We start from the raw sequence: 21,430 nt of genomic DNA, 5'->3' as shown, positions 1-21,430 counted from the left end.
ACAATTAGCAAAACAGCTGAAGAACATCCCCCAAGCTTGCGCCAATTGAATTGTGAATTTAATTTTTTTTTTTGTATTCTATTGTAAATGTATGAAGAAAATTCATTATTTGTTTATTAATTAAATATGTATGCGATGTTGTTAATTTTAAGTAGTTTGTAGCTTAAAAGAAATTTGTTAAAACAAAACCAACAACAAGAAAAACCACGAAAAACATGAAAAATAAATCATAAATTAATTACAAATGAAAAAGGGAACACACAACATATATGGCAAACCAGCAGTGTTTCACTTTCAAAAATGGCGCGGCACTAAAATACAAACAAAAAAAAATCGATTATTGACTGGTTCGATTACAATTTGCCAGCAAAACGAATATCAGTTATTATTAACATCTTTTTTTTTTTTTTTTTGCTAAATTATTGCATTTTATAATTTATTATAGTTGTCAAATTTTTAAAGTTCTCTGTGAATATTATTTCAGATTTTGAATTTTCTTTAGTATTTAAAATGCGCAACAGGCTGCTTAGTTGCGCAAGCTAGTTCGATATGATTCATCGCGGAACCAGTGTCATATTTAAATTAAAAAAAAAAAGCAACAGCAAACAAATGTTTGACATACAAATTTAACAAACTTCTATGGTGTTTCTATTAATGTTTGCTGTCAAATCATTGATTCATATTTTTTTTCAAGTATGCCGCGCTGTAACAGCAGCATATAGTCGATAACGGATAAGAAATCGCACTCTTTCGATAAATTGTGCTGTGCTCTGCTTTTAGTTTGAGGTTAATAACAAAAAAACAACAAATACAAGAGTGCCGCCCCAAAACAATTTACGCAACGTCTGTGTGAACAACGCAGGTGAGACTCGTTTCCAGTTCTTTCAATTAAATGCAATTTTACCACTTTTATTGAATGACAATTAACTTTTGCCTTTATTCGGTTGGCAGAAAAACAAGGAGCGAACGTGAGAGTGTGTCAATAGACAGAGAGCGAGAGAGCAAGAACACATGGCAACCACAGTGGCAAAAGTTGGTAAATCAGTTCACCGCATTTTTGTGGGCAATCTACCGTGGACAGTGGGCCACCAAGAATTGCGCGGCTATTTCAAGGAGTTTGGGCGTGTGATCAACGCCAACGTTATATTCGACAAGAAAACCGGTTGCTCCAAGGGTTACGGTTTCGTTAGTTTCCAGAGTTTGCAGGCGCTCGAAAAAATTGAGAACGAACATAAGCACATACTCGAAGGCAATTACCTCAACATACACAAGTCATAAAGGAGTGAGCAGGCGAGTGAAAGAAAGAGAGAGAGGAAGAAAGCGGGATAGGGATAGGGATAGGGAAACACTACGATTACAGTTAGATTAAACATACAAATTGGCATTTACAACAAATTGAGCATGTCGGACAGTGACTTAGAGATGGGCGACGACGATGTGGAGCAGTCGGAGCTGGAGCAACAATTTCGCCTGGCTACCAACCATGTGACGGCCAAGGCCAATGTGTATGCGGCCAAGGATCTGCTCGAACTCTACGGCCTCTATAAGCAGGCCACCGAGGGCGTTTGCCACACGCCACGCCCCTCGATGTTGCAGATGCAGGCACGCAGCAAATGGTCAGCTTGGCAAGCGCTAGGCGAGATGACAAAGCCAGAGGCGCAAAGCGCTTACATAGCCAAGCTGCGCAGCATCGATGAGGACTACGAGGTGGACAGCAAACAGAAGACGCCTGGACGCTTAAATGGTTGGGTGGTGCACAGCATTGAATCGGTGCCCGTGGAGGAGCAATCCAAGCCGGAGCATCTGAAGACCATTTTCGATCATGTGAAGGAGAACAATTTGCCACGTTTGCGTGAACAACTGAAGCCAGGGGCTGATCTCACGTCGCTGGACGAGCAGGGCATGGCGCTGTTGCATTGGGCCACCGATCGCAATGCCATTGAGATCATTCAATATCTGGTTGAGTGCGGGGCAAATGTGAATCAATTGGATGCGGAGCAACAGACGCCGCTGCATTATGCTGCGAGCTGTGGCCATGTGGAGGCGTTACGCTATCTCTTGTCCTCCAATGCGGATCTGGAGCTGCGCGATGCCGATGGACAGACGTGTCTGGATGTCGCCGAGGATGAGCAGATTTGTGCCATGCTGCAGGCGGCGCTGCAGCTGCGCAACACTTGAGTGCGGGAGATTTGTGCAACATTTTCAATTGTATATTATATTCTTTTCTTTTTATTTTTGTGTGCAAAATTAAAACGTAATCGTAGCTGTTGAAAAGTATAACTTGTACTTTACTGTTTCATGTTCCTCGAAATTCAATTGCCAGCTCGTATTATTATTGTTATATAAAAAAAATGCTATATGAAGTTTCAACATCAATCTTAAGTCTTCTTGTTTGAAACAAGTTTGCGCCTAGCACTCTTATTCATGTTCTACTTTCTGAGTTCTCTCTTTCAATTTGAAGTTTTTACTCGACTGCCTAGAGATCGAACATATTTCCATTGTTTGGTACATAAATCATATTTTTAAATTCCTTTACTTTAAATGAAAAGTGAAAAAGGCACTATTAGTATTTTAAATTATAATTGCAGGGAGTTAGGTTTCAAATTTCGTAGGTAAAGAACTATTCGCAATTAAGATATAAGTGTTCAGTCATTGAGTGACTAACTTAAGATCAATGTTTCATTAAAGTACGGAATTGCTTGGAAATTTAGCTTCTTTCAGAAACACTTCTAGACAAGCCCTTACTTTAAATGAAATTGCAGAATGATGTACAACATTTTGTTCTTTACAAATTCTATATATTTTTCATTAGCGAAATTAAAACGTAATCGTAGCTGGGGTTGGCTTAAAGTAGTAGAACAAGAGAGAGATGTCCTGTTTTTACTTCCACAGCTTCTTGATGGACATGTTCTTCTCAGAGTCCTTTTGCATCACCTTGGCCACAGCCATCTCGAAGTCCTCCTGCGTGACATGAACACGACGTTCACGCAACGCATACATGCCCGCCTCGGTGCAGACGCCCTTCACCTCGGCACCCGATGCGCCCGGCATCAGTTCGGCGATCTTGCGCAGATTGATGCCACGCGTTAGATTCATTTTGCGCGAATGAATCTTCAAGATGTCGAGACGTGCCTCCTCGTTTGGTGGTGGGAATTCGATTTTACGATCAATGCGTCCCGGACGCAATAAAGCTGGATCCAAAATGTCAATACGATTGGTGGCCATGATCACCTTAATGTTCTTGGTTGCCTCAAAGCCATCCAGCTGATTCAGCAGCTCCAACATTGTGCGCTGCACCTCGGAGTCGCCACCGGAGCCCGACTCAATACGTGACGAACCAATCGAATCGATTTCATCCATGAAAATGATTGAAGGCGCATGTTCGCGTGCCATCACAAAGAGTTCTCGCACCATACGTGATCCCTCGCCAATGAATTTCTGCACCAGTTCCGAGCCAGAGACTCGTATAAATGTGCACTCGGTGTGATGGGCGACGGCACGAGCCAACAGTGTTTTACCCGTACCAGGTGGACCATAGAGTAGCACACCCTTCGGCTGGGCAATACCCAAAGCATCAAAGAGTTCGGGATGCTTGACGGGCAACTCAATAACTTCTTTGATCTCCTTGATTTGTTTGTCCAGGCCACCGACCATTTCATACGTGGAGTCGGGCACTTTTTCGACCATCATCAGCGAGACCAAAGGATCCACTTTGTTGGGCAGTATCTTGTGCAGCGTGTAGCTTTCGTTGCGCAGGGCAACACGACAATTTGGTGTGACATCGTTGATGTCGATGTTTTTGTCCAGATCGACAACGAATTTGCCCTCGGGATGCACCTTGACAAGCACCTTCTTTTTGTCCATTGGCTTAACGACTTCGCCCACATAGCTGCCCTGCTCCTGTAGCAATTGCAGCTCCTCGCGCAGCATGCGAACTGTCAAAATAAGTTACAAGATTGTTATTGTTTTGTGCCATGTCATGTTTGGTGTTATTTACCTTTGGCATTCAGCTCATTGCGCTGCGCCTGCAGACGTCGCAGATTTTGACTCTTTTCCGCCACAATCAATTGCAGCTCCTCGATTTTCTGTATATAATACGAACGAAAGCCTTCGCCTTTGTGATAGGCCGAATCGGTGTCCATCTAATATGGAAAAAATTGTTGAAGTTCGCCATTTTTATAGACTTGATTTTGTTATTGATTGCGGCGGCATTTTGCACTTCACTTACCCGATTGCTGAGCACCATGTTGCTCTTCGTTTGTTTTTGCGTTTAAAATTAAGTGAATTTCAACTTTTCGTTTACAATGATTTTTGATTATGACTCGGCAAGTCTGCGTCTTGTGGGAAGTCTGCTTCAGTGTGACCGTGTTATAATTATTACAAATAAAATACGTATACCAAAAAGTGGTAACATTGTCAATCGCATATGCATAGGGTTGCTCAAAGCGATAAAATCATGATTGCAAATGTATCGAAAAGCTTTGTCTTTTTTGCCGTAGCCGTTCGTTTCAAATAATGCATGTATTGATTGTAATACTCATTTATTTTAAATATGTATTTAGAAGGTGCACGGTTACCGAATAGCGCTAATTGCGGTGCCTGTATATGTACATCCGTATGTGAATGATAAAATTAACGATGTTTTCAACAATTTAAAAGCATCGATATAGAATTGTTTTCTAGCCTTTGGCCACACTCAAAACATACCGCCCGTTTTTTTGCAATGGCATGCTTGGCCAAATGTAAAAAAAATTGAGTGGTGAAAGAAAAGTTATTAATTAATCATTGTAATTATTGATAAATATGTTATTATTAAATATAATATTTAATTGCTCACATTAAGGGTAAGTATTAATTATTGTTACTGTGCTTTTACCAACGATAATCTGTAGAATATTTTCAATTTAATAAACCGTTATGTTTTTTGAATGCACATGTAAAATTTCATTGATTTGTTTGTCAAAGTTAATATTCTTCCACACATATATGTACATATATATATTTTATTATATTTTAGCGATACTGTTTTTTTGTTACCAATGAACTAACCAAATAGCAAAAATTCTACCAGCAGACAGACGGTCAACAAAACAAAACAAAAAAAAGGAAGAAAAAAATGCCCGCAACATTTGGTCTGCTATTTAAGCATAATGTACTTATTGAAGTAGCGCTCTGGCGTCGCACGTTATTTGAAACAATTACTGTATTAATATTGCTGGTAATAATACTAGTTAATCCCATATCATATACGAAGAGTTTGCTGTACAGCCGTCAGTATAGCGAAAATGATCGTGAGATTGTGTCCCACAAACTGGATAATATTGATTTACTGAAGTAAGCAGCACAATAAATAATCATAATTAACTAATTCAAATCCATATTAGGAGCATTGTAGATTCAAGACGCGAACAAACCAAATTTAATTTAGCATACTGCCCCAATTCGGTGTTTGCCAAGCAAGTGGCCAATGCGGTGGCCACCAGATTGGAATTGAATACGACGATCGCTTTTGAGGATAGCGATACACTCCAAAATCAATTCGATCAACGTACCACATTGGCGGCCATCGTATTTGAGGATACTGATGCCAATTTGGAGACTCCACCAAAAGTTCTATCGGTTTCCATACGCTTCCCAAGCGAGTTTCGCACATTGAATTCTTTTCTGACCGAAGATCGTTTGTGGCTAACACGTTGCTCGGGCTTTGTGAATGCCAAACGTGATAATGTTGAGGAGAAGGAACTGTATCAGGATATCTATATACGCGAGACATTCTTGCAGATTCAACACCAGGTATTTATGGAATGGTTGCACCAGCTGCGTGCGATTTATCCATCATCATATACGGAACCGGCTGTGGAGGTCTTCAATATACGTCTCAAGGTGCCCGATGAGCGTTGCTCCTCAATTGATGTGTACACTGTGCCATTGTTTCTCTTCAACTTCCTTTATCTGTTGCCCTTTATCAACATCTTAAGGGTAAGTTGCTCTCATAAATTCGTCGCATCTCTTCTAATCTCTTTATTTTTGGTTTAGAATATTGCTGGTCAAATGCGGAATAATGTTTTCAGCCATCAATGGCATTATGGCTACGGTTTTGTCAAGCAGTATTTGTGCCTCATTCTGGTGTTGTTCATTCGTCTCATCATACTCAACTTTTTTATGGTACTGGTCATTTTTGTAAGTGTAATCATACTGAAGCTGTGATACCCGGTAACCAATAGATGATAGGCTAAGTGGCTGGAAAACTTTATAACCACGAAATTATGTGACAATGTAGTTCTCGGTTTGTCCGTCTGTTCATTCACCTAGATCTCAGCAACTAATATGTGTAGAGCTATCAAATTTCTTGTGAAAATTTTAAGCCAGTTTAAGTACTATTTGAAATATAGCTAGTCCAATTGTACTTGCTATACATTGTCAAAATTTAGACTATCCTATGTAGCACAAATTTCATCAATTGGTTATCGGATATCTCTGTTTATCATCTTGCTAACAATCTTTTTGTGCAGATAGTCTGGTCCGTGGAGACTCACAATGTCCAGCCGTTGGTATTCTTTGGCATGCTGGCCTTCATGGTGATCTTTACCTTGGAGATGATCATTACAGCACTGGCGATTGCCAAGATCTTTGGCAATGGAATGAACGCGGTGCTCTGTGGCATTGTTCTGTGGCTCTTTAACTACGCGATTTTTGGCGTAATATTGCGACGTTATTGGGATCAACATGGCAACTATATATTTCTCATACTCTCGTCATTTATGAGCAATCAAATACCCTACTGTATGCAAATGTTTCAACGTTCTGTCGAACAAACACATGTAATTCATTTTATGGATGTCTTGGCACTCTATGTCTCCGCCGTGATCAATTTGCTGATCTTTACGTTGTGCTTTGTTCTGTTGCAATGGCGTATGCCTGGCCGATTGATCAGCAGCCGTGTGTGTTACAGCAAACGTCGCAAGAAAATGAACATGGATGTGAACATCTATCTGGGTCGTTCGCCCAGTTGGCATAACTTTGAGTTTGGCGATGTGGGCAGCCAAGAACTGTTGCGACTCCGTCACATTTATACGATACAAACGACCACAGAACGCAAAGTGCTGAAGAACATCTCGATGCGTGTGTATCGAGGCGAAATCTATGTGCTATTGGGACACATTGGCTCGGGCAAGCTTAGTTTGTTGCGTGTCATGAGCGGAATCAAATATCCCATACGTGGCACTGTGTTTTTCAAAGGAGCTGATATCTATGATAATCTGGCGAATTATCGCAAACATTGCGATTTTCGTGCACTCGGAAATGGGCTATGTGATCATTTGACTATCGAACAGACGATCAACTATCATGTGCGACTAAAGTTCGACACGAATAGAATGGATCGCTATAATGTGGAGCGTAACAAATGGATCGATATACTCGAGGCACAGATCAGTAATCGTCGCACACGCATCAATCGATTGTCGACAGGACAGCGGCATTTGGTTGGACTTTGCTGTGCTTTGGTCACCGATACAAAAATCATACTGCTGAATGAGCCGACGGTGGAGTTGTCGCCACGGGAGGCGCAAATCTTTTGGAGCATCATTGCCATGGAGAAGGAGCATCGTGCGTTTGTCGTGGCCACCAATAGCATCGATGAGGCCGAGGCTGTTGGCAATCGCATTGGCATACTCAGCATGGGAGTCTTAGAGGCTAGTGGCACGCCCTTTTTTCTGCGTGCTAAATTCAGCAGTAGCGTTGAGCTGGTAAGTTATTGATCGAGAGTCGAGTGTATTCTTATGGAACTTCCTTTGAATTGCAAACATTTTTGTCGATCCTTCTGTCTGTCCATAGAGATCTTAGCTGCTACATGAGCCACATAACATTTCGTGGCAATACTCTTGTTGTTTTCAAAAATCTTCAGCGCTTTTGATCGTCTTCATAAATCGAAAATGAATCATCAATTTTAATTGCTTCCTAAGAAACGAAACGTATTTTTTATTTTCTTCGAAAAATATGTTTTGTATTCTTTAAAAATAGATTGTAAACTTGCTAATATTGTTCACATTGTATTGTGCAGGTGCTGATCAAGAAGCCCCATGTGCCGGATACGCCAATAACTGAATTCATTTCGCAGTATATACCAGGTACTGAGCCTGAAAATGAAATTGGCGATACGTTGACCTATAAAATCGATGCTGTGCATCGACCGCTACTACAAAAGATGCTCATACATTTGGAGAATAATGGCAAATCGATGGGAATCGAGAATATACGTGTTGTGGGCTCCGAAATGTCCGATATCTACATGAAATTGGTCACATCGTTTCGTGTGCAGCAACAGGTTATACCCGATGTTAGTAAGTATGCGCTGCTCTGATCGATCCAATTCCACCGTCAATAAATTTACATCTTGTCTTCAGCACAAACATTCAAGTATGCGGTGGTGTCGCGCAAGCAACTGCGACGTCAGCAAATTCGCGCCATGTTCTACAAGAAAATGATCCATTCGGCGCCCAACGTGTGGCCCATCATTATGATCTTCGCTTGTCTGATACTCATTGTGGCTATCACACGTCTCGCCTTTGTTCTCGATGTGCCCAATATGCGTACGAATGTCATACCGCTGGGCTTTAAGGGCGCCACAAAGAATATAAAAAAGATACCAAATATACGTAAATGTGGCTACATTGACATCACATCGCTGGCTAAAACGCCAGCGTATCGTAAGGTCATCTCGCCGTCAAAGGTCTTTGGGCCGAACTCATTCGATTGCGCCAAGGGCAGCTATTGGGACTATCTGAAGCAAAAGACCGAGCTGCACAGCTTGGGCGCCATTGAGTTGGAGAGCGACCAGAAAATACATGGCTTTATCAGTCAGGATTCATTTCATTCAGCGCCCATGACGCTTAATCTGCTGCACAACATTATACTTAGGTAAGACAAAAGTCATCTTATAAACTAATTGAATATTATTACCCATAATAAGTTGATGTTCACTATGATGGGGTAAAATTTTATTAGCTTTTTGTCTCCAGAAAATGTATGTAATAACCAAAAGGAGGTATTTCCGGCCCTATAAAGTAGCCGAGACGATACATCCATGTCCGTCTGTCTGCCTGTCTGTCCGTCCATATGAATACCCAGATTTCAGAGATAGAGATATAAATTTGTTTCGACAGCACTTGTTATGTTTCCACGAAGATGAAGTTAATTTAACATTTTGGCCACGCCCACATCTGCCCTCGCAAATCAACACAAATCAAATAACAAGCGCAGTTTTGAAGCTGGTATCGTGAATTTTGATACTTACAATAATAACTATAGTATTTATAATTCCTGAATGTTTGGTTGTGATCAGAAGTTATTTAAGAAATTTTGTTGTACGAGAAAATGCACCTACTTACTGCGGGTCTTAGAAGCTTTGGCTACCTTATTAATATAGCAAGTATAGCATTTGGTATATTTTAGAATTTTTATGGTGTATTAATTTAGTAGACTTTAAAATTAATACAGTAATGTTTTGCAAACTATGGTGTATATTGAATGTAGTACTATTGTATATAAATATACCGATTATAAATTTTGATATATTTGTTTTTTTTATAGCATTTTAGTATATTTTAAGAAAAATAACACACTGGGTAGCGGATATTTCACAGTCGAGTATCCATTTATTTTAGTATCGATTTGTATATATTATATTTGATTTTATTTGTGGTTGCTCCATCATTAATGTTTTCTCCATATTTGCAGATTGACATATCCAAATGATGACGATATTTACACGCTGGTCGATAATCACCCAATGCCCACATCTTTGATGATGAAGATCAATCTAATCGACAACGAGGTGGCACACATCGTAGCACCCTTGGCTATTGGCTGTGTGCTGCCATTGACCGTATCAATGTTTATACTGCCAATGGTTGAGGAACAAAAAACGCAAATACGTGGACTGCAGCTGATCGCTGGCCTTGGCCTGGACATCTATTGGGGCATCACATTGTTTTGGGATTACATCACATATTTCGTGCATGCGATGATTATCGTCATTGTTGTGGCCTGCACATTTATTGGACACTTTGGTGGTTTCGAGAATATCCTTTTGTTGCTATTGATTGCCGTTTATGGAGCGGCGGCATTGCCGATTACCTATGTGCTTTCGATGTATGTGAATAAATCGATGGTGAGAGCATTTCTCGCCTCGATCATGTTCCATAATCTGACCGGTTTGGTGCTCTACATGCTTTATTGGGATGTCGCGAATAGCAATGTGGTCTTCTTCTATGGCGCTTGCCTGTCGCCGGGATTTGCGCTGCTCGATGGCATCAGCAACATTTACATACGTTGCCTCGAGGAGCAGCATTGTCGTGCCAAGTGTTCGACCATCGAGAATTGTACGCCGGAGAATATGCATGAAATGGTCCCGCATTGTGTTTGTATGTAGGAATTCAAATTGTTCGATATTTTGCACATATCTTCTATTATTTTTTTGCTTTGCTTGCAGTTGATACTTATTTCAAGTGGTCAGGTCATGGCATACTGCCGTCACTCTTATTTATGTCGCTGGCTGCGGTTTTTACCCTGTTCCTCATCTTCTGGATTGAGCTGCATCGCAAGGAGAAGAAATTTCATTCATCCAAAGAGTAAGTGCATTATAGATCATTAAACCTAGTTCAATCCGAGTCACAGACTTGATGTTTTATTTTAATTCATGATATTTTCTACATACTTTCATTTGTGACTTCTCTCAATAGAATAGGTAAATATAAATTGGATAAATATCTTATAAGAATATCAAATATATTGAAATTCCTATTCTGCTAAAGGAATTTCCGGATTCCTATGCAGACATGTATGACATGTATGACGTGTATGACGTGTATGACGTGTATGACGTGTATGACGCGTATGACGTGTATGACATGTATGACATAATACACGACATACATGTCATACAATTCCCGAAATTCCCTCTTCAATTGAGGTAATATAAGTAATATAAACGCAATTCGCGAAAATATAACAATAATTAATACATATGTACAAGTATGACGATGTTGCGAAAATCATAATGAACAATAACTCATACATACATATGTATATTAACTATATTATACATAGAAAGAAGGATAGCGATACCTGTTGGTATCTCTTTAATTGTAAATAATTATCAACGCTAAACAATAATAATCAACAGTATATTAATCGATTTTGTTCCATCTCTATAGTCTGCACAATTTGCGTTCTGTCACGTATCCATTCGATGACAGCGATGTGGCCGATGTTAAGCAGAAGATAGCCGCTGCTGATATGAGCAAGTGCAAGCAATCGGTGTTTCTGGTCGATCAAGTGGAAGCCAAAATACCCACAAAAAGCAACCGCGTGAACACAGTATCGTTTGCGCTCAACAAGTAAGCTGATCGATATACTTTTCTATATGCTGATCGATATTTTTGGTTGCTTTTTGTTAGGTACATGAGCATGGGCATCTTTGGGCCAAAGAACTCCGGTAAAAGTCATCTCATCAGACAGCTGGTGGGCATCGATGGCTTCGCCTTTGGTGAGATCTATGTGCGTGGCTTGGACTTCAAATACGATCTGGATACGATTCGCGGCTATATTGGATATTGCCCACAGGATCATGGACTGCTCAATGATTTGACGCCCCGCGAACACATTCGTTTGTTGTGCATGATACGCGGTGTGGCGGAGAAAAAAATCGGTGAAAAAATGCACGATTTATGCCGTATGCTCAACATGACGGGCTGGATGCATCGTCGTTGTGGCGCTCTTACGGCTGAGAAGCGACGCAAATTAAATGTCGCACTCTCGTTAGTGGCCTACAATAAGATCTTTGTGCTAGACGAACCCACAAGTGGAATGCCATCGACGACGCGTCGAGAAATCTGGAATATCCTACGTTATTTGCGTTATTGCGGCAAAACGATTATATTCTCCAGCAGCGATGAGCTCGAGTGCAAAGTTCTGGCCGATTTTATCATACTGTTTCAAGATAGCGAAATGTTGGCCATTGGGAGCTTGCAATATCTGCGCTACAAGTACAGTCACGGATTCTATTTGGAGGTGCGATTGGTGCGCGATGGCAGCACCATTGAGGAATCGGAGGCCAAGTAAGTGAAGTGTCATAGCTTTCTTTTATTCGTATAGTTAATCGCTATATTTTCTTTTATAGTTTGCGTAAGGATGTGGAGAACTTGTCAAGATTCGTCAGTTTTTTGCATGATAAATCGGAATTGGTGTAAGTAACTGTTATCGATAATATTTACTACTTTTAAGTTTAAAAATGGATGCTATATTGGAAAGTCAAGTCTAGTACTTTATAATAGTTCTTCGCAAAGTATTCATGTTTAGGATTAGATATCATACGCCTTGGAAAGACTTTTTGATAGCATTTTAAGTCTAGTAGATTTCGATATTTTAGCTAGAAATACGTTGAACCGGTTCAAATTCGTTTGCGTTTGTTAAATTTGCGGCCCAGCTTTGACTTTGAACCGGTTCAAATTCGATTGCGTTTGTTACATTTGCTTCCAAGATTCGACTGAAAAATATTGAAACGTCTAGTATAGTCCTTATATGTAGTTGATAAAGCTTCGCTTTTCCACTCTTGATCACTCAATCTTATCTAATCGTTCTTCCTTTTTGTGGCAACAGCGGTCGTTTGCATAACTGGTTTAAGTTCTATATTCCCGTGGGCCACATTGTCTATTCTTTTCTGTATGGCGCCATGGAGAAGAATAAGGTGCGTCTCAATGTCTACGACTATTGCATCTATCAATCAAGCATGAACGTTGTCATTGCTCAGGTGCAGGACACACGCTCCGAACTCCGGCGCCGTCAAGTGGAATCCAATCTACCAGAGGAATCCGATCCACCATTGCCAATAGTCGAGTCAACGGCAGAGAGAACATCGCGGTCAAGGCCGCCAACATCAAATGCTTAATGATGATGTGTAATATAATAATTTTTGTAAAAATACAATTTACAAATTTGCATTGTTAACTTGGCTGCACTTGCGTTCAACCGCAGTGTCTGGCAACGCTGGCAATCCAAACTCTGTAAGCTGCGATTTCTCTTGTGCAGCGTATTCAAGCTTCGTCATAATAAACCTGTCTTGCGGTATTGCATCGACGCGTGCTTTATACTGTTTTGCTTGTTTTCTGACTGGTTTTTATGTATTAAAATATATTGCTCACCTTTCACTTTACGTTTTGGGCTTTGATAAGATTTCATTCATTTTGAAATTGTTGGTTAAGCTTTTATTTGGCCTCTTTGCCGTCCGGTATCATGTGCCTTCGATAGCTCAGTTGGTAGAGCGATGGACTGTAGTTAATAATTAATGTAGACATCCACAGGTCGCTGGTTCGACTCCGGCTCGAAGGATTTTTTTGTTAAAATTTGTATTATTGCAAATAGTATTTCGCTTACTTTATTTTATGAAATGGAATAAACTTCGGCAATTTCATTTACTTTGTTTAAGCGAAACGTTTAACATTTTGAAATTATATGTTGACCTCCTTATTGATGTGGTTTCGATAACGCTTTAGCTAAATTATTGGTTCAAGTGTACAATTAAATCAATGACTTATGCCCCTTTCACATGCTTAATACATACGTATGTTTAAACTTTAACAATTGGAGGGGGATTTTTGGTTTGTTCTTGCTGCCTTCTATCGATTATTGAACCACAAAACGTGCAGACACATATTATTCATAAGAGTCGCAACACTTGTCTGACCCATTTTAATAAACTATGGCGATTTTGACTGGGAACTTAAAAGTGTTAGTCGTAAAATATGTGCACGCAACCGTGAAACCTCCCCCCGCCGGCACTCATAATTAATATTTAATGCGACTCCGTCGACAGGTGATTAGGCTGCGTTAACCTGGAGACCATGAGTCCAATGCAAGTCAAGGACTTTAAAAACTAAAATCAACCAATTCGCACAAATAAAAATATCAGAATATGGCATACGTTATGTTTGAATATTCAAATATTTGAATCTCGTCGTGGTCACACTGTTTTCATATTCTATATCGATAAACGATAGTTGTGTGATAGTTGTAGTCGTCGGCTGTTTGACGTAAGTTTTCTCTCTCGCTCGCTCGCCTGCTCGTCTAGACTCATGGTGCTCAGCTGACACATTGAAAATTGATAAACGCACTCGCATAACCGTAACGTATATTTTGTTTGTTGTCGCTCGGTCGCCTCGCGACGCATTGTCTGCATGCGTGTGTTTGTGTGAGTGTATTTTGTATTGTGTTTTCGGTGTTGGCCAACTTAAACTACGTTGAGTTCTTTCTTGTCTCTCGGCAGGTTTGTAGCGCGCGTACTTTTCGGTAAATTGTGCGGTTACTTTTATTTTGTGTTTTTTTTATGTGTGTGTAAATGATTTTGCTTGCCAAATGCATATTATTGACGTCGCGTGTGAGTGCAATCGTGTATGTGTGTGAATGCAGCGAACAGCTGATTGGGGTGCTGCATATAAACGATGAATTTGTTTTAAATTTGTTGAGTAATTGTTTACATTTCAATATGCAAAGCATATGAAAGGGTGTTATGTGTACATACTCACTCAGCAGGAGTGACAGAGATAAAATAGCTAACAATGCGCAAAGAAAAACTATTTTAGATACCGGCGGCTGCAGCTGCTCACACACACACTTGCATTTATACATACATATATGTATATATATATGCATATGCATGCATGCATTTCTGTATCTGCCCTAAAAGAAATTTATAATATCAACAAGTTTTTCCGTTATGTGTTCTTGTGCCAAAAGTGGAATTTCTTATTCGATTTAGTATTATATTTGTATTTTACGATGCAAGTGTATGCTTGTGTGTGTGTGAACGACGTTGCATTAAATACAGGGTGCTCCAGGATGCTAACAAGAGTGAGAGTAAGCGAGAGAGAGACTGTTCAAATTCGAAATGTCAACGGTTCAGAACAACAGTTAGGATACACACTGCACATACAAACGTATGCAGTGCGGTTTCAATAGTGTGTGTGTGTGTGAGATTTCAGGTGCGAACGCACTTAGTGTATATGTCTGTGTGTGTGTGCGTATGTTGGAATGTTTAGTTCATTATCATCGTGAGGTTGCATTAATTCCCAGTGAGTTATTAACAAATTGACTGCTACTGTTTCTATTTAATCAATTATTTAGCAAATACAATCATTGCCAAAGTACACAGCAAAACAAATTAGTCATTAATATAAGTGAATTCCATACCTAAGCGATTAATAATACTAGTTTGTACAACAACAACACCAATAATAACAACGTCTAGCAAATTACACCGTGTGTAGACTTTTGATTGTTTGCTTATAATTGTTGTTATTTGCTCACGTTCGCGCTCTCGACTCTTCGCGCTGCCTGCATTTGTGACGTCATTGGAGACTATGAAGCACGTGGAGAATTGCAATTAAATTCTTATCTTGTTGGTGAGTAGAGAATTACATTTAATATAATTTATTACCCCAATTTTGTGAGCACTTTCATTAGATATTTATACATTTGCCTGTAGTATAGCACAATGGAAATGCATACAGAATTTACAGAGATCGTAGATTATTGAAAATGGTATTATAGTTGACGCGCTCACAAGTTTTAATCGCTTTTAAGGTAATTCTAATTTCCATAAAACTCAAGTTTATATTTTTAAACAAAGATGTGGATTTTTTTTTGGCTTAAAAAAGAATTTACCTTATTGAAAAGAATATTATTGATATGATACTATATAATGATGAAATTAGTGCCTCAGAATTTAAATTACTATATACATACATATTAACACCAGTAATATAAATGGCTATTGGATTTAAAAATTTTACTTGTATGATTTATAATTTCAAAGTATTTCACAGTCGAGTACTCTCGGTATTAGTTTTTAAACTACCGATACCCATTGGGTAGCAGGGTATGAAAACTTTGTGCTTCCACCAGGCAGAAGGAGTCATCTGCGACCCTATAAGAAGTAGACGATATATGTAGTTCTATCCGTCTATCTGTCTGTCTGTCCGTATGAACACCTAGATCTCAGAGACAATAAGTGGTAGAGATTTAATTTTTTTTTTTCGACAACACTTGTTGCGTTTGCTCGCAGATCAAGTTTGATTTTCAGATTTTAGCCACGCCCACTTCCATCTCGAAAATCGAACAACTCAAATAGTAATCGTAATTGAAGCTTGAGTTTAAATTTTTTTGAATATTTTATTACAACTATAGTTTTAATGATTCCTGCAATTGTCGTTGCGATCAGATATAAATTATAAAAGTTATTAAAGAAATCATTTTAGTTGCTTTGACTATCATGCTGGTATATTTTGTACTGTGTGGTATATTTTGAATATAGTACTTTATCAATATACCAAATATAGGTTTCGATATATTTTAATACTATTTGGGTTTATTATATTTGGTATATTTTTAGAATATAGCGGGTCATTTGGTATATTTGTAGAATATATCGGGTATCTAGCAGTCAAGCACACTCGACTCTAGCTTTCTTACTTGTTTTTATTTCATTTGTATTATTTGGAATTGCCATTGTCACGCTCGCATAGCTTCTATTCTAATATGTATGGCATTTAAATTGTCAAGGGCTTAGGTGGGCAGAAAGTGTTTTCTAGATAAGCGCTCCAATTGATAATCATGCGAATTTATATGTATAGATAAGATGCAAAAGGTCTCTCGCACTTGGGGTTTACACGATGAAGTGCTTATAGAGAAGCCTCTAATCTAATGCTGCGTACGAAAGTTTAGTCATCATTTTAATAATAGTATACGTGTTCTCGGAAATCGCGCTAAGTTTATTACCTTTGTAATTAAATGGCGAGTCCCTCGTTTGTTATAAACACATGTGTTTGCTAAACTTGTAACAAATATGTTGCATCGCATGTCAGTTGTATATTTATCACCTATCAGGCGCCCACTAAATGTAATTTAATTAAAATGTTTTACTAAAGTATTTGTAGATATGTATGTGAGTATGCGGCACTTTAAGTAATTCAGATAATTCTCGGTGCAACCCACGAGTGCCGTAAACTCACTCAAATGAGTCATGCGCCGGCGTGTTATCATCCATTTTGATATACTACATATGTACTACACAAATTCCGGGTTTCTTTATTCCCATATGGACTAACCCGCACTCAGTTTTATGAATAAATCCCATTTGAGACTTGATAATTACCCACAAAAAAAATAATATATATTTTTTATATTTAATTTTTAGTTTCTCGGTCCGATTTTGTTCAATCATGAAAAAAAATCTATATGCAGCCATTATGCGAGACAAAAGAAAGTGATAATTTATTCTGAATTCGAAAAGTGCAAAGATTATCTTTAAATTGTTTTTTATTAATATTATTTTTATAAGCACTAAGCATATTTGTACAGTGTCTAAAAAAAAAAGGGATTAATCCTTCGAGCCGGAGTCGAACCAGCGACCTGTGGATGTCTATTATTAATCATTAACTACAGTCCATCGCTCTACCAACTGAGCTATCGAAGGCAGGTGAAAGTCGCATGCAAAAGCTGCGCTTTCAAATTCATTTTTAAATCGCAAATACGCGTTGTTGTAGACAATTATTCAGCTAAGATCAGCTAAATTTGGCGGCTGTCGTTCGGTAGTTCATTGAGCAAAAGCGTGCCAAACAATTGATAAGACGCTTCAGCAATATTCTTTCTACATGTCTCGTCATGCTGAGGCTAGTTAAATGTCGATTCAGGTATTTCCAATTTAATTGCAAAATTTGCTTGCCAAAGTGTACAATTTATGTGTTTAGATGGGTGCAAGTAAGCGATCTTATAAAACAGCTACATATTTGATCATGTTTAAGAAGTATACGTAAAGAACGTTCTTTAAAGATACATTTCTATCTTTTTGGATATTTAACAAATCATATTGACAGCATATTTTCAGAATATTATTGCAAACGTAAGAGAAATTGAAAAGTTATTTGTGTGCTCAAATAAGTTGTAATTTTATATTTTGCAAATACATTATTTTGTGTTGTCTCTTGACCACTTAAATTAACAGAAAACACAAAGGGTTTCAAGGTGTGTCACCGCAAAAGTTCTTTTCACGCCCATGTCTCCCTAAATTGTTTGTTGAACATGTGTAAAGATACGAGAATGTGGCTATTCATTGAATTATTGTGGGTTAGTATACATATATTTGGGTTTCTTTTATCAAAACTACTAAAATTACGCTAGATAAGAATTGGCAATAGAGAATTATATATCCATCAGTTGATATCATGATATTACAAGCGCAGTACGATTATAGAAAGCGGCATAAATTTTCTAATTTCACTAGGTTTTATATCCATCATAAAATTGCGGATAGTCGAACTTATCAAAATATTTGTACATATTCCTATTTTGGTCAACAATTGATCTGACAGAAAAAAATAGTTTATGTTTTCTCTCATTGGTGGTTTGAAAATAAGTAAGAAAGCTACAGTCGAGTGTGCTCGACTTTGAAATATCCACTACCCGTTTTCAACAAAACCATATTTTAAAAATATATCAAATTAATATACCGCAAAAATACCAAACAATATATCAATCTGCTTGTTGCAACAACATTTTCAATTAAATATACCAAATTATTATACCACAAAAATACTAAACGATATCTCCTGCCTGCTACTACATTATTTTCAATAAAAACTTATTATAAAAATATACCAAATTATTATGCCACAAAAATACTGAACGATATCTCCTTCTACCTTTCACAACAGTATTTTCAATAAAAACTCGTTCTAAAATTATACCAAATTATCACAAAAATACTAAACGGTGTATCCTTCTGCATTTTGTAACAGTATTTTCAGAAAAAACATATTCTACATTTATACCAAATTAATATACTGCAAAAATACTAAAAGCTACAATAATGCCCTTCTATCTTATACGTATCGAGTATATTTCTCACTTGTACTTGACTGAACTTTAGCCTGATATTTATCTAGTTTGACAGATCAAGGCAGTGTGTTGTGTTTTATATAAGGAATTACCTTGTTGATAAGCATTGTAGCAACTTATGAAGAAATATTGTAAGGAAATAAAATCCTTTTGATATAAAACGAATGCTTTCATCCTTATACACTAATGCCGATCGATATATACGATAATAAAGTAGTTGCTGCAGAAACGTGTCGATCGATTGTTTCGCTGTGACATAAGTAATGTCTGTTAAATTGCAAACACCTATTATTGCACTCGAGGCATAACCGATAGCATAATCGTCGTCATCTATTTGCGCTTATCAGATGCCTGCCGCCCATGGTTAATGTCGGGCGATAAATCGACTCGCAACGAACAACCTACTGAACGACCACAAAACACACCAATAGATTCGATAAGAACTAGGAAAAAAAAGAAAAAAAAACAAACAAAGCAACGCGATTCGAGCAATTTGTTAGCTCAACTCAGTTTACAATTGTCGCGACGATCGTGCGGTTGGTTGGTTGGTCGACTTGCCCAGTTAGTAATTATTATATTGTATTATTCTACACTTTGTTTTCATTATTTTCGACTCTGCTTATACATATGTAGAAAAACTTTTATTTTTTAAACTGTTTTATTTTTTATTGTTGACGGTGTTGTTATATCGTGGCTTAGTCACGCAAAGGTATTTTTTCTATCGAGGTGAGCAAAGCTTCCATATAATTTCAGGGGCCAGACATTGTTTCTATCTCAGCGCTTGCAAATAACTGACAACATAGCTGAAGTTTTATTGTTGCAAACTTATCTCGAAATATGACAAATTTACAACCTGCAGAACCCTTGACTCATTCCTTTGAAGAGTATTTCAATACTTTTACCAAATATTACTGTGGCTTCAAAACATAGCTGGATTTTTTGATTTATATGTTTTCATTTTCCTTTTTTTATTCAGAATTTACATTTAGTTTCCTAACAACCTTTTTTCATTTCATTCATATCGTGTCTTTAACTTTTTCTTTGTTTATAAACAATCGGCAAGCATTGAGCTTATCATTTGATAATTCGAAAGTCGCAAGTTAATCATATCAGTAAATTTTTGCCGCTGCTGTGCCATAATCCAACATTAAAACAGGCGTATAATTGAAATGCACTAATTTATAATTAAACCGCCTTAAAAGAAAAATGATCGAGCAATATTAGCAATTTCATTCCATTTTATTGCATTTTTTTGTTCTTAAGAAATAATGCAAAAAATATTGAATTTCTTAGTATAGCATTTATTTTTCGAAATATGATTGTTCATTTATCACCCAGCAACAATGGTTTCAATTTATCATAATTTCCAAAGAAAGTCAACTTGTATATGAGGGTTGAAAGTCTAGCAAGATCATCTGGCATTTATGGCATTTTATTTTTGGACATAATACATTTATGGTGGGGGAGTAGCGTCTGAGCGTTTTCCGTTCGATAAGCCAAGCACGGCATCATTCGATAGTATTTATGATAGTACCGATTGCAGTTCATCGCTTGACAATATAATTGCAATGCATTTGGGGCCACATCTCAAACTCTCAGCAAAAACAATTAATACTTATCGCTTTCACCAATCTAAATTTACATATGTTTTCGCACTTGTTACTACAATTATCAAGGTAATACTTTGCGCTAGTCTTATCGATAGCATGCACCAGAAATCGTGACAACACATGATCCAAGTTCCAATAGACTCGTGGCCTCAGTTCACGTGTCGCGATTAGTTCCCATTTCTCAACTGATTAGATATTAATCCAAGTACAATAATAATTCAGTGCAGACACTTGTTCTTAGCTGAACAGGTGCGTTAAACTTTTTAGTTATTGCACTTGCAATCTAATGCTTAAGTGTTGACGGGAACTGTAATACTAAATAAATGTTATCTATCACTTCTTTTAATATCAAAAAGGTAATTATTATTACCAAGATTGCTAAATGATGTTAATCAAGTGTGAGAAATCCGATAATATTAATATTCGTTAAAAGATACTAAATAAATGTACCAAAAAATTGTAAAATATACCGCAATGTATACTTGGCATATTGATATACTAATACATTTGAAATATACTAAGATTATCAACTAAATCAAGTAAAATCAAGTAAAACAGATATACAGACAGACGAACATGGGTATATCGTCTGGGCTGTTCAATAATATACTTAATAATATACTATATACCAAATAGGTATCTTACTAATATTTTTAAGCTATTATTACTATGATAGCTATTTGAAATTAATCAAGCGAGAGATATCTTTTAAAATATTATTATTCGCTTAAATATACCAACAAATACAAAAATATACCGCACTCTATGGTTGGTATATTGATATACTACTATATTTGAAATATACCAGATTGTCAACTAAAGCAAATAAGATTCGACAAACATACAGACTGGTGAACTTGGCTATTTCG

The 21,430-nt window shown here is 37.7% G+C and overlaps 6 protein-coding genes and 2 non-coding genes across 10 annotated transcripts in view; 5 read left to right on the top strand and 3 right to left on the bottom strand.

Annotated features, from left to right (window-relative positions):
• LOC133848735 (putative mediator of RNA polymerase II transcription subunit 26) overlaps positions 1-21,430 on the bottom strand; it is a 138,233-nt gene that overhangs the window by 35,840 nt on the left and 80,963 nt on the right. The gene's annotated exons all lie outside the window — the stretch shown is intronic.
• On the top strand, positions 688-1,330 carry LOC133848745 (uncharacterized). Its single transcript, XM_062284420.1, has 2 exons — positions 688-862; positions 952-1,330. Exon 2 carries the CDS (start codon positions 1,012-1,014, stop codon positions 1,276-1,278), a length of 267 nt encoding a protein of 88 aa, XP_062140404.1. The 5' UTR covers positions 688-862; positions 952-1,011; the 3' UTR covers positions 1,279-1,330.
• On the top strand, positions 1,402-2,280 carry LOC133848740 (acyl-CoA-binding domain-containing protein 6). Its single transcript, XM_062284414.1, has one exon. The coding sequence runs from the start codon at positions 1,402-1,404 to the stop codon at positions 2,176-2,178; it is 777 nt and encodes a 258-aa protein (XP_062140398.1). The 3' UTR covers positions 2,179-2,280.
• Positions 2,777-4,388, bottom strand: LOC133848739 (26S proteasome regulatory subunit 8). The gene is made up of 3 exons (XM_062284413.1): positions 4,229-4,388; positions 3,998-4,142; positions 2,777-3,935 (listed from the first exon to the last, which is right to left on the bottom strand). Exons 1-3 carry the CDS (start codon positions 4,244-4,246, stop codon positions 2,881-2,883), a joined length of 1,218 nt encoding a protein of 405 aa, XP_062140397.1. The 5' UTR covers positions 4,247-4,388; the 3' UTR covers positions 2,777-2,880.
• Positions 4,963-13,200, top strand: LOC133848731 (phospholipid-transporting ATPase ABCA3). Of its 3 annotated transcripts, XM_062284393.1 has the most exons (12): positions 4,967-5,334; positions 5,385-5,979; positions 6,037-6,180; positions 6,513-7,748; positions 8,063-8,342; positions 8,406-8,919; positions 9,739-10,424; positions 10,493-10,631; positions 11,217-11,399; positions 11,460-12,119; positions 12,182-12,247; positions 12,661-13,200. In XM_062284393.1, the coding sequence occupies exons 1-12, from the start codon at positions 5,117-5,119 to the stop codon at positions 12,947-12,949; spliced, it is 5,010 nt and encodes a 1,669-aa protein (XP_062140377.1). In that variant the 5' UTR covers positions 4,967-5,116; the 3' UTR covers positions 12,950-13,200. The 3 variants fall into 3 exon arrangements, with proteins under 3 accessions (XP_062140379.1, XP_062140377.1, XP_062140378.1); XM_062284394.1 differs by lacking the exon at positions 4,967-5,334 and having other exon boundaries at positions 5,839-5,979; positions 6,517-7,748; positions 12,661-13,198; XM_062284395.1 differs by lacking the exons at positions 9,739-10,424; positions 10,493-10,631; positions 11,217-11,399; ... (1 more) ...; positions 12,182-12,247; positions 12,661-13,200 and having other exon boundaries at positions 4,963-5,334; positions 8,063-8,338; positions 8,406-8,636.
• On the top strand, positions 13,299-13,389 carry Trnay-gua (transfer RNA tyrosine (anticodon GUA)). The gene is given in 2 exon segments: positions 13,299-13,335; positions 13,354-13,389. It is a non-coding gene; the product is annotated as a tRNA-Tyr (tRNA).
• Positions 14,163-21,430, top strand: part of LOC133848729 (phospholipid-transporting ATPase ABCA3) — a 19,204-nt gene continuing 11,936 nt past the window's right edge. Inside the window, 2 exon segments of the mRNA XM_062284390.1 lie at positions 14,163-14,323; positions 15,181-15,458. The gene's annotated coding sequence lies outside the window, so the exon portion shown is untranslated.
• On the bottom strand, positions 17,439-17,530 carry Trnay-gua (transfer RNA tyrosine (anticodon GUA)). Its single transcript is given in 2 exon segments — positions 17,439-17,474; positions 17,494-17,530. It is a non-coding gene; the product is annotated as a tRNA-Tyr (tRNA).

Source organism: Drosophila sulfurigaster, chromosome X (genome assembly GCF_023558435.1).
Source record: "Drosophila sulfurigaster albostrigata strain 15112-1811.04 chromosome X, ASM2355843v2, whole genome shotgun sequence".
NCBI lineage: Eukaryota > Metazoa > Arthropoda > Insecta > Diptera > Drosophilidae > Drosophila > Drosophila sulfurigaster.
Note: the sequence above shows the minus strand (reverse complement) of the source record. Positions and strands in the feature narration are given on the sequence as shown.